Below are 12,970 nucleotides of genomic sequence, written 5' to 3' on the forward strand. Positions count from 1 at the left end.
AATGTGGACGCAATTGTAGCCAGGAGGGAAATCGATGATGTGACACAAAGCAGCGCATCTGCGGCAGCGCATGTGCAACTTCCTAGAGAGAGAGGGGAGCGAGAGGAAAGAGTATGTATGTATGTGGGGGACGACTAAAGAGAACGACAAAGAAAGAGAAACATAGCTAAAGTATAAAGATTTGCAGATGATTGCGTAAACATTTAATACAATGGCTCTTTCCACGTAAAGCTAGGTAGGCAATAGCAGCTTACTCATTGGCAAAAGTACAAGCAATACATTCCCTCTCCTCCCACCTGTGCTCTCAAAGCTACACCCCCAAAACAATCAAAATTGTCTCTTGTAGCTAAACTGTTCATTTTGGATGCACCTTTTTCTGCGACTCTACGGCTGGATCGGTAATTTGATATTGATTCGAATAATCAAATACTAAATGAATCATCAACTATTTTGATAATTGATTAATGGTTTAGAGTGGGTTTCAAACTTTCTGATTATTCAGCTTCTAAAAATGTGAATATTTTCTGGTTTTGTTTGCTCCATATAGCAAAGAAATCATTGAAACCATTATTTTGGTTTGTGGACAAAAGACATAACAAATTTGAGGACATTTTACAGACCAAACAAGTACTTGACTAATTGAGAAAACAATCAACAGATTAATCGTTCACAAGTTGCAGCACTATGTGACTCGCTCCCTAACTTCTGTTAATAAGTTTTCAGATTTTTCAGCTTCTTAAATGTGAATATTTTCTGGTTTATTTTCTCCATTTAATAAAGAAATCGTTGAAACTGAATCTTTTTTGGTTCATGGACAAAACCAAGACATTATAGAACATCATGAAGTCCAGGTTCGAAAACACTGACAATTTATGGACCAAACGATTATTATTCCATTATGGATCCTTAGTTGCAGCTCTATTTATTATTACTCTTACTAAAAGTCACTAAGGTTGATGTTTTTCAGTGATCCCTCCTCCGTTGCTTCACTAACTAACACTTTGCAGATGCTGTGATCGTCTTCTTAAGAGGACAGTGTCTCTTGCTTGTGTTCTCCATTTTCACAGCAAAACAACACAACACCACTGTCTTTTTTTCCCCCTGATAAATACAAAAATGACCCCCCCCCCCCCCACCCCAGCTGGACTATGTGGTAATTACCTCGGACAGTCTGTTGTGCTTCTAGGCTGTGTGTTTTAAACTTGTGGCGAGCAGACGTAGAAATATGCAGTAAACCATAACTGCTCACGTGCTTTACACAGCTTCTCTTTTAAGACAGGAAGTGGAGGTTCTCCATCACTCAGTCTGACCTTTGACCTCCAGACATTCTTAGAAAATTAATAACTGGCGAGGCAACGACTTGAATGTAGTTTTTCTCTTTGTTCCCCCTCTCTCTGCTTCCCTGTGCACACACAGAAAGGGAAACTGAAAAGTGACACTTGATGCTCTATTAAGAATGACTCAGTCTCCTGAGTAGAACACTTTTTTCCATATTTCATTAAAACTAAATTAAATGCATATTCAAGCCAAGTGAGTGGAAGTCTAGACGGAGAGACCAAACAAAAAAAAGAAAAGTGAAGTGACTTCCTGAGACCTAACAATGATACTTGCTCTTAGACAAACAGTGACCCCGTCACTGGTGGAATGGCACCTCAAAAAGAGGCACCATGAAAATTGGGGGTCTCAGTTTAGAGGGGCAGGAGGGATGAAATTGTCTCAAAGTGGACCCAGATGGTTATCTTTCAACCCTTACACAATTTTTTCCCTTTGGTCCCCCCCACTCATCACTCACTGAGCTCCAGGCCTGATGATTACTCAGGTTTGGAATGAGCCAAATCAAACACTAGAGGAGTAGTAGTCTATGACTGGTCTATAAAATACAGAACAGCCCTGCAGTTCACAGCAAACCTTTACCTGTTGATACATTTGTAATTAGGGCTGTTCTTATCAACAATACGCTGTTTTTTTACTATTGTTATTAGTCACTGAAATGCACAGACAGTAATTATAGGGAAATGAGTTAATGACACAAGAAAATGACAAAGTCAAGTATGGTGATGACATGAAAGGGGTGCACATGCCGAAACAACTAAACGAAAAGAAACTGAGGAGGAGCGGCTGAGCTGTGTGAATTAAAGAGCAGTGAAAGAAAACAGCCAAATCATGAGATCAGACAACGGTTGGTAGTTTATATCATCCTGCCCGTGTAGACGCAAGTCCAAACTGATTCTGTGAGCTATTAGTCAGCCCAATGTATCATCATTTTAACTTATCTCATACCATCTTCCTTTGCTTCCGAGCTCTCAGCGCAGCGTCACCGACAGCAGCTTTACTTTAGTCACAGTAATTTGCTGATTACCGTGATCTCCTTCTGGGTCCCGGAGCTGCCGTCAGTGTACGGGCGGCTGGAACATTTCAAGTATTGTTTCAAAAAAAAAAAAAAGGAGCTGATGCCACATCATTCAAAAGGAAAAGAAAAAGCAGAACACTCGGGGAGGAGTGGCTGAACTGTGCGCCCTGTGAGAATTAGAGAGCGCACAGACAGAATAACTCCATCATGAGATCAGGTTGTGTGCTTAAACGTCGGCCCTGAGGGGGGGAGCGGCGGGGTGTGATAGAGCTGTACAATCAGATAATAAGACGGAGATAAGCACGGACGTAAATATAAACACACCCCATGTAATAAATAAACACAAGCAACGTTATCTTGCACACACACACACACACAGTGACTCCTCCAGTACGTGCACGTTCACTGTACATCACAGCAGACACACACACACGCGCGCACGCAGGGATAAAACAACCATAAAAAGACACCACATTCATCAGCATCATCGTACTGTCCTGTGTGCTTTAAAATAGATACCGTGAGCTATCGGGACGAGTCTCGCTTGCCTCGCTCATTGTCTTCCTCGTCACTCATCCGCAGTAACAGCTGCATTTGACGCAGTAGGCAAGAGTCCTGTCAGACGTTATCTCGTCTCTGCAGCTCACGGACTGCACCAAGTAGAGAAATGGGTCTTTTAACAAATGGATTAAACAGTGTTCCAATCAAAGACCAATTAGGATTTAAACGTTGCCATGGCGGCTGACCAACAAAAGCATTTATTTTACCCAAAGAAGAAAGATCCAAGTCCTGATTCATAGTCTCAAGCGTCATGAATACAAGTGAAAACATTAAGGCTTGATGAAATATAGTATCATTTATATAAAATTCTGGGAGGGATTACGTGATAAATATCAACCAATATTATGTACAGTCAATAATTCATCACTATCCGGCATGACCTCTCATTTAGAGTATTATTCATGCAAATGCCTTCTAGTTTTTGTTATTAAACATAAGTAATTATGTATGAAATTTGTGATGGGGGGCCACACGGTGGTGTAGTGGTTAGCACTCTCGCCTGGCAGCGAGAAGACCCGGGTTCGAGCCCCGGTTGGAACAAGGGCCTTTCTGCATGGAGTTTGCATGTTCTCCCCGTGTGTGCGTGGGTTCTCTCCGGGTACTCCGGCTTCCTCCCACAGTCCAAAAACATGCAATGTGGGGATAGGTAAAATTGGACACTCCAAATTGACCATAGGAGTGAGTGTGAGAGTGAATGGTTGTTTGTCTCTATCTGTGTGTGGCCCTGCGATGGACTGGCTAACTGTCCAGGGTGTACCCCGCCTATCGCCCGATGTAGCTGAGATTGGCACAGCACCCCCCGCGACCCTCTGGCAGAGGATAAAGCGGTAGATGATGACTGACTGACTGACTGATTTGTGATGGGACAGAACAGAGGAGGTTATTTCCAAGTCAGTAATGACCACTCTTGGTGTTGTGGTAACTATTCCCCCTCATCTATGACAATATTTTCTTTTCGTGAAATAAACAATCTGATTTATTGACATATTGTGAGAGTATTGTGCATTGTGTGTATGTATGTGTGTGTGTGTGTGTGTGAGATGTGCAGTGGAAAAAAAGGCATTGTGTGCGTGCCCTCATGTGTCAGTGCAAACTTGTTTTGAACATATCAAAGCAGCACAGGCAATACATCAATTTCCATTAAAGAAGTCCATTTTTAACTCATCCCAGCATCAGAGGACGTCAACAAACCTGATGAAAGCCATGTGTGCAAAAACAAAGATCTCACTCACGCGCACACGCACACGCATCCATGACCTTGCGTTTGCGTTCGATTTTTTATTCATTGAATATGTGACTCTGGCATCACACATATAATGGAATTAATCGTCGTCATAAGAAGAGCGCCGGGACAGAAAACAGTGTGCTGTCACTAAAGTCGTCTATTGGAAAAGACATTGGGACAGACTTGAGTTTCTTAAGTGTCGGACTGCCAAATAAGGTTTTAGACGACCCTTGTGTGAAGATGAAATATACGAAAGCTATGCGCCCCACCCCGGCGAGATAAAGTGCATCACACCAAGTGAAGAAAATAATCATTAATAATCTCTCTGAAGCATCCCTCGATAAATCTGAGGAATTCCAACATGACATGTGCAGTTAGACATCTGAAGGCCACGTAGACTGTCTGCTCCACAGTGACAGCTCCGCATCCATATGGTGACCTCAAGTGTTGCTTAAGAGATGTTGTCTGTGACTAACATGTGCTTTAATTTATCTGGATTCACTCAGTGTGACTTAACATACATTTTGGGGCGAAAGTATGGTGGTAAATGAAGAAAGAAATGTCTGAAAATTCAATATAAAAAGTGCAAACTTCAACCTAAAGCAACGCTATGTATACGCTATGTATACGCAAAAAAGTGAAATGGTTATTGATTTGTTTTTATAAAACATTAAAGTGTATGTGAAGCCTATTTAACCTAAAGTTCCATTGAAAGGAATTCAGTTTCCCCTGAGATGAGAAATATCCTCATTCTTTTCTTTGCTACGTGTCCACCAGTGACACTTGGTCCTGTTAGCGTAACGGTTAGCAAAGATGGCCGACACTGTTTACATTCTGGGAATGAGGTCCCGTCCCCCTACGAGTGGGTCTAAAAAGTGTGGAATTAGTGTTGCAGTTTCAAGGGTCGGACCAAGTGTCACTGGTGGGCAAACTGAGGTTGGGAAGCACAATTTTTCAAAAATACTACCCCTATTCTAGAAATACAAAGTGAAGTATTCCTTTAAGACCATATTCATTGAAATTTAGGTTATTTTTTATGCTATTAAGTATTTTTGACTGCAAAACCACACAAGATTTTTCACAAAGATGAATTGATTTGAATTGAAGGAGATGAATGCAGTCTGGCTGAAAGTGAAACACACATAATCAAGGAAAGCACGAACTTGCCCCGAGTTTCGTCGACGCTGGTTTTCTTTTGGGGAGAGCACCCGGGGATTAGAACTATTATAATCAAAGTGACAGATTTATTTTACACATTCTACATGCTCATTAAGGGGGGAAAAAAACCCTTTAAGGCTGTTTAATATCTCCACTCTGTATGCTTTGACTTTTTTAAAAGGCATGTGGAAACACTGCTAAAAAAAAATCAGCAATATCTGCTTCAATCAATCACATTGACACTGTAATTGGAAAAGACCAATCTTTGAATACAAGACCTTGGGCTAAAGGCTCTTATCTCTTTCTTTCTTTTTGGTTATTTAAATCTGTAGCTGGAAGAATCTGGACATTAGAGATCATCCTCAGGTTCACGTGAACTTGTTTTCACTCTCGATGTTGACCTTTGCCCTGCTGTCGTTCTGATTAAGAACATCTCACTGTATTATGTAGAGAGTGTAATCAAATTCGGATGCTTAAACTATTTACATTTTTCTAAGTAAGACGGACAAATTGAGTTTGCGGCTGGCAAATTTGCCGTAGAGCTGGGATTATCTGATCCAGTGTTGATACAGGATGCAGATACTGACATCATTTACTTTGCAGATATCAGACAAACAACGAAGCCATCCCTATTTTTTTCTTGTCTGACATTTGTGTGAATCATGTACAGCATAATGCATGTTTATTTTTTTTATTTTATTTATCCTTTATTTAGCCAGAAAGGTCAGATTTAGATACAAGATCTTTTCTTCCAGGGAGTCCTGGTCAAGACAGCAGCACAAATAGTTACGGAGACAAAACTATTTCAGATGTAAAACTCACAAGAGAATATAAAAGCTAAAAGGAAGCAGTTAAAGAGGAGTAAAACAAAAAAAGAGATAGACATAATAAAAGTATTGTACTTGTTTGAATGCGAAGCCTATTTAGCCTTAAATTCCATTTAAGTGCATATTCATTTAACCCTTTAACTCTTCAACCCTCTTTTTTTTGCTAATCTAACCATAAAAAGGGCCAGAAAATTATCCTGTAAACCCTTTTGCTCATTTTTCCAGGATTTTTCATCTCAATATATGGCAATTATTTACAATTTACTGCATGTTAAAATGGTGAATTAACAATTTAAAATGAGGAAAAACTAAAGTTTATTCAGACACACACCTGGCATGTTTTGGAGCCATTAGGTGCAGAATAATGGGTCTGCTCTGCTGAATAAATGCTAATTGTTAAATAATGATGATGGCGGATTCTTCAACTATGACTTTTGTGCGCATATCTACCATCAGACGACAACATCAACAACTACTGCCTTTCCTATAGCAACAAGGTATTCTGGCTGTTTTTGTTGGCTGCAGCTGCTGTTGAATTAATTCAATAAGAAATGGTGAGACACTTGATTTATGAAGCTTAATAATGCTACATAAAGACCGTGATTGCATGTAGAGGCTGTTCAGTGTCTGACTGCACTTGTTTTTCTGTGCGACTCACAGGTGGAAAACACATATGTGTGTTACCCCAATCATCACTATATACAGTTTATCGCCAAATCGAAAAATAATAATTTAATCTTACTTTTTATTTTATATTTACGGATGTGAATTGGTATCGGTCAGTGTTGGTATTGATTCAATATTGGTCAAAAATCATGTCATGAGTCATGTTTGGGTTGTTTATTTCTTCTTTTTGTGCGAACAATATTTGTAACAAAGTTATAGGATTATGTCTTTGAAATGACTCGGCATAAATGTGTTGTCATAGTTCATAAATGGTCTAAAATGACTGACTGTATGCAGGGTTCCTACAGCTTAAGGCAAGTCAAATTCAAGACTTTTCAAATGCCACTTGGAGTGAAATTAAAGACCAATTTTGCAATAAACAAAACACAACAACGCTGCCTGAAACACATTAGCTAGCCGCAAATTTGCCACTTATTTTTTTCAACAAAAACATGACTTTTAGGTCCAGTGCAAAAGTTAGAATAGCTACTTCCCGGTGTTGGTTTCGTGACGTCCTGGTTGGTTCCATTGTCCTAATCTGCGTGATGTTACTGCAGGAGGCATTTGATAAATAGTTTTTGCCAATTATTTTGAGATTTTAACTTACAAGAAATAATCATAAAAGCCTACTTATTGACGTTTGAAAGAGGGGATTAAGACATTTTCATTACTAATTAAGGCCTTGTTTTTAGATTTATGAAGTCAATGCCCTTTAAGACTTTTTAAGGATCCACAGGAACCCTGTGTATGGGACTAATATCAGTATCAGTAGATACGTAAGTTTGTGGTATCGGACTAACTGTAACTTTTACATGATTCCCAGAGTCCTTTCCACTCCTTTATATCGATCATCATTATCTTCTTCAAGAACATCTAACTTCAGATATCAGAATGAAAAATAAAAGTGGATTGGTGCGTCTGTAATTGCTCTTTATGGTGTACATGAAAAAAACTCCAGCAATGTGATCTGAATTTGCAGCATTTTCACATCGGGGCCCCTCGCCACACATCACGAGGAGCCAAACTGTTAGGTGTCTCAGCTGATGTCTCCTACACAGAAAACAGAGGGAGATGTTCTGTTTTCTAGCTTCTGTGTTTAACTCAATTACACAGCCAATTGAAAATGTGGCTTTCTCTCAAGATTTGCGAAGCCAATACGTTGCCTGACCTAAATAAGAGATCGCCGGCGTTTCCCACTGAAGCCTCGACGACTGCATGCACTTAACCGTCAGATTGACAGACGAGGAAAGCGGTACAGGCACACTCGCGTACATCTGGACCTACACCTCCTCTCTCCTTCATATCTGCAGAGTGTTTTAATGCGAGGTCTCCCGGCTTTACTGCCCCCAGACCCCTAAGATGAGGTGAGGTAAGATTTGGAGCCACGGCTACATCTGGTTATACATTCACACATGCGTGCTCATGTGCACGCATGCACACACGTACAGATATACCCTTGTCATAACCCAGACCGGCAAACACCTGGACCTGGTTACTGGACTCGGAGGGAGAGTTGAATGTTGTGTGCATGCCTGCGTGGGTGTATTTAAGTGGAGTCTATGGGGAATAGTGGGCTGTATAGTGTGTGCTGGAGGCTGTGTTTTGGTTCTCTTTATTTTATTTTTTTCTACTTTCTGATCCCTGGAAGAAAGGGTCGACCTTCACCGAGTCTCAAAACATGAAGGGAGGTCACTGCTACTATAATATTCAGAACGTCGGTCGTTCCAAATACAAAAGACAGAGGACGGTTTTTACCCTTTTTTTTTGACAATATGAGGAGAATGATATTTTAAAACCCAATATGAAAGTAGTGAAAACACTATCTTGGTGAATCTAATATGTGTTTATTAAAGTTCCTTTAATGAAATTTTCTAAGAAGGTTTGTGTGTGTGCTTTTAAATTTGAAAATGAAAACTATATAAACTACTAAAGGTTTGAGAATGTATTAAGTCTACTAACAAATGAGAATTAAAAAAATGTTTTGTACCTGAAACTTGTAGGACTATTTATGTTATCATTATCATTACATATTTATATATAACTATACAGAAATGAGATGACCATAAATACATACAAACACTTGGACAGTAAGGCATGCTACTGCCATTTAATGTTTGAACATATAGTATAATATCCAAATCTACTTTATTGAGATAAATCTAGCATGTTTTCATTTGCTGTTCTTTTCTGGAAACAATACCGTTTTTATTCATTCTATTTTTTTACTGTTTTGTATACAAAGGGACACAATAAAGTGTTTTTTTTAACTGTGCTCATAATAACACACTCGCAACATCAAACTTTAAGACAGACTATTCCAACTCCTACGACTGTTATCATTTCTCTTAGGACTTCTCTCTCAGCTTCTTATTCAGTACATTTCTTATAAGAACTGTGACCTGGAGGAAAGGAGAGTGTACACAGGTCCTCTGGTTACATTGAAGCGCTGTAAAGTCTCAGCATGAAGCTGCTGCCGCTGCTGCAGTCGCACGTGCAGCAGATTTGTCAACACCTAGCAAACAAACTTTTCGGAGGCGTTTAAAAAGCTGACAGTGAAAACGCGACACTTCGCCGGAAAACACGACAGACAGCGTTCGTTTAAACGTTGACTCACCTCACGGCGCTTTGTTGTCGTTGTCTTACTGTCGACGGTCGTGAAGGAAAAAAAGTGTAGCGCTCTGAACTCCGAGTACAGATGTGAGAGAAGTTCGTCTGCTCAGTGGAGCTGCAGTCTCCCTCCCTCTCTCTCTCTCTCTCTCTCTGTGTGTGTGTGTGTGTGTGTGTGTGAGAGAGAGAGAGAGTCAGTGTGAGGGTATGAGGGGTGATTAATGCCACACAGGAAAAGCATTAGCAGCAGAAAACAGTGATTTCTTGGGTTTTCTGTTGCAGCTCTCCGCCAAACACTGATAGTCAGTGCCAGCCCAAGCCTTTATGGGGCCCTAAGGTGTCTTTGATTTGGGGGGCCCTCTTTCCCACCACCATGGAGTAGCTTTATTATTAATATTGATAAAAACAAAATCACAAAAAATTGCCTTTTAAAACCTAATGAGAAAATCTTCAAAAACAAAACAAACAACCAATCAACTTAAGATCAACACTATTTAGATATTAAACATGTTAAAAAAAAAAAATTTTTAATTTTCTCGACACACTATTGGGGGGGGACCACACCTCTGTTAAAGCTGCTCAGTTTCTGCATCTGTATAACTACTTCAAATTAATCATCACTTCCTTAGAACCTATAACCAAGGTTAAGCTTTACAATTTCTTATAAAAATCCTGTTTACTTTGGAGTTTGGCTGCTCACAAACGGGGGCAAAAATATTCTCATCTTTCTCAGCGGAGGTAACAATGGAGAGAAAGTGGTCCTTGCCTATGGAAAACCTTTTATACAAAGTACCACCTAAGAAAATGTAAGTCGTTTTGGATAAAAGCGTCTGCTAAATGACATGTAATGTAATGTAATAAAAATATCCATCTATTGAAGCAACAAAATGATCACCTACGTTAGAATACAGTGGTGTAAATAGGTCGGGCACAGTCAGCTCCGGACTTTTCACAGGAGGCAGATTTATTCCCAATAAGATAATTTACTCTCTCATCTTCCTCCTCCTCCTCGTCGTCACATATACAGTACTTCACACGCTGGTATAATGAAATTAGATAAAGATGAAGCGAGAGATACGGTACTTATTTGTGTTATTTGTTTCATTTTCTACGCACTCTGGTCAAAATTCTCTGATCACATACCACGGTGTATGTACAGTAGAACAGTATTTCTGATTTTCCTCTACGTACCACCACAGGAAGCTCAGTTTGAGAGCCTCGGAGCTAGAGAAAGCATGCATACAGTACGAAGCTTCATCAAGGCCGTTCAGTTTCCCACAGTCTCAATGTCCCTATCTGTCAAGGTCACCTGTCAAAAAATACCCTGAATGTGGATCTCTTGTCTGAGCCATACCATATTATGCCCAGAACACTTCCTCCAAAGTTGTCTTTAAAGTTGTCTTTTTGAACTAACCTGTTAAAGGGCAGTTACATTTTTGGACTTTTTAAAAGGAAAAGAAAAAACGGTCAATTTTGTGACTTCGGCACAATTCTCCCTACTTTATATCACTCCTATAAATGCGATAACAAATGAATCGTAACTTTGACTCAACAACACATAAGAAGACGAAAAAAACTATTTTATTTTATAGCCTGAACATGTGACCTATGAACACACCCACCAGGATGTCCATATAAGGAGCTGTGTGTTATTCCCATGGCAGATTACCGTGGGCATACCTACCGCACAGATCTAAGGGTTAATGTTTGCATTTTTAAATGTTGAGAAGTTATATTATGTTTATCCTTAAAACAAGATGGGTGAATCAAATAATAAACTTTGTTTGATGCTAGTGATTGGGAATGTCTAAGTGAGTATTAATAGATTTATCTTTAAAACGACATGTACTCACTGCAGTGTGGAAGGTGTGGAAATGATGGGTGGCGTCCTCTCAGAGACGATAAGGAAAAAATAGTCTCCAAAGATGAGTTGGTTTTTTATATTTTTAGCAAACCCACTTCCTCATTCTAACATGATACCTTAGTATTTAGTCGCTGTTTGTTTCCGTCTGCTTTGACATTTCTCAGAAGAGTGGAGACTCGATAAAACTCACATTCCATTTCACACTGTTTAGTCTGTTCTAACACAAAATGTAGTAATAAAACATGAAAACATGGAGGCAAAGACAAACAAACAAAAACACATGGCAGAGGTTTTAAGTACATAATTTATTAAACCCAGATTATATTGAAAAGTTTAAACTGTAATTAAAAGTTTAACTACATTTCGTCATCATTGTAAATTGTACCAGCCCCCCCTTGTCCCAGATAGTAAAAAACATATTAAAATAATTATTGTGCAAAATGAGGAAAAAACATTGCTGTGTTGTTAAGAGAACAAAGCAGACCATGGATTAAATACTCCTTAATCCTACTAGCAGGTTACCTGGTATTCTTTCAGTATCTGTAAAGCAAAAAAACAGTTACAGGAACATTTAAATACATATTGTCTACGTTTCACTCCCTTTATAAACATACAAAAAAATTAAAATATACAGTAGAGTTTGCTACACAAGGATTATAATAATAGGTGCCCATGATTGGGTATTATAATCCTGCAGGTCAGGATACAATTGATAAAAAAAAAAAACAATATATAAAGAGTAAATATATGAAACTCAATCCCAACCTAGAATAAAAAACTTCCTCTAAGTCTGACTGAGTCCATATACAGCGAGAAGAGACACAAAAACATACAAACGTTGTGTTTATAGTTAGTTATACATCTACTGAGTATGTGTACGCATGTATTTCCTTAATTTTGCAATTTTCTTCATAGAAACAAGATCATTTTATGATCTCTTTGTCTTTCTTTCTTTCTCAAGATCCTTACTGTTTCAAACTGTGAAGACTTTTTGTTTAGAAACAGAATTCATTTGAAAATCACAGAGGTTAAAAAAAACCATTCATGCTTATTAGGCAACAGTGTTAATTACCAATTATCATACCTGGCATAAATTTGGTATGAAATAATAGATTTTTTTTTAGTTTTTGGGATGTGTTCTTAAACTCTTCAGCGCTGCTAGTCCAACTGTAATTTTATTACATTTGCACAAGGATCAACAATAACGACAATAACTGTTTTGAAAAAAAAAAACCCAAAACAAATATACTTAGTTCTATTATATTTTTCACACATTTCCGGTTTAGAAGCTCTGGAATAAACTCTGAATTTAAAAATTCCGATTAGTATCACAGAGACGTTGATGACTTCCTAGTGAAGTACACACACTGCAACATTTGGATCGATGAGCTCCCACTGTACAAGAGTGAGTATTGCTTTGAGATTATTGTTGTATGGACCAAGTTTTATTACAATAAGAGATCTTATAATCCTATCCTAACCCTCTGCCAAAAAAGTGAGAGTCTAAGATTCATATCTTAAAAGTGTTGGCGTGTTTCTTGCAAAGAGGTTTGTCTTTCTTGGAGAAAAAAGTCTGGCCTTCCAGTGAGGTACAGCACACCTAGACCACACACACACACACACACATACACACACACACAAACACACACACAGAAGTGATTTATGCAAAAAAATAAACATTTGATTGATGAATAATTATGCAATACAAAAGA

At 38.7% G+C, this 12,970-nt stretch overlaps 2 protein-coding genes across 4 annotated transcripts in view; both read right to left on the minus strand.

Moving 5' to 3' along the window:
• bmpr1ba (bone morphogenetic protein receptor, type IBa) overlaps window positions 1-9,503 on the minus strand; it is a 66,744-nt gene extending 57,241 nt beyond the window's left edge. The window contains exon 1 of the mRNA XM_058637040.1: window positions 9,402-9,503. The gene's annotated coding sequence lies outside the window, so the exon portion shown is untranslated. The remainder of the gene's footprint in view (window positions 1-9,401) is intronic.
• Window positions 9,504-11,550: 2,047 nt separating this feature from the next.
• pdlim5a (PDZ and LIM domain 5a) overlaps window positions 11,551-12,970 on the minus strand; it is a 49,846-nt gene continuing 48,426 nt past the window's right edge. For all 3 annotated transcript variants that reach the window (XM_058636280.1, XM_058636279.1, XM_058636278.1), the window contains one exon: window positions 11,551-12,858. In XM_058636280.1, the coding sequence (XP_058492263.1) occupies window positions 12,769-12,858 (90 nt within the window). In that variant the 3' untranslated portion in view covers window positions 11,551-12,768. The remainder of the gene's footprint in view (window positions 12,859-12,970) is intronic.

This window comes from Solea solea, chromosome 8, assembly GCF_958295425.1.
Source record: "Solea solea chromosome 8, fSolSol10.1, whole genome shotgun sequence".
Lineage (NCBI taxonomy): Eukaryota > Metazoa > Chordata > Actinopteri > Pleuronectiformes > Soleidae > Solea > Solea solea.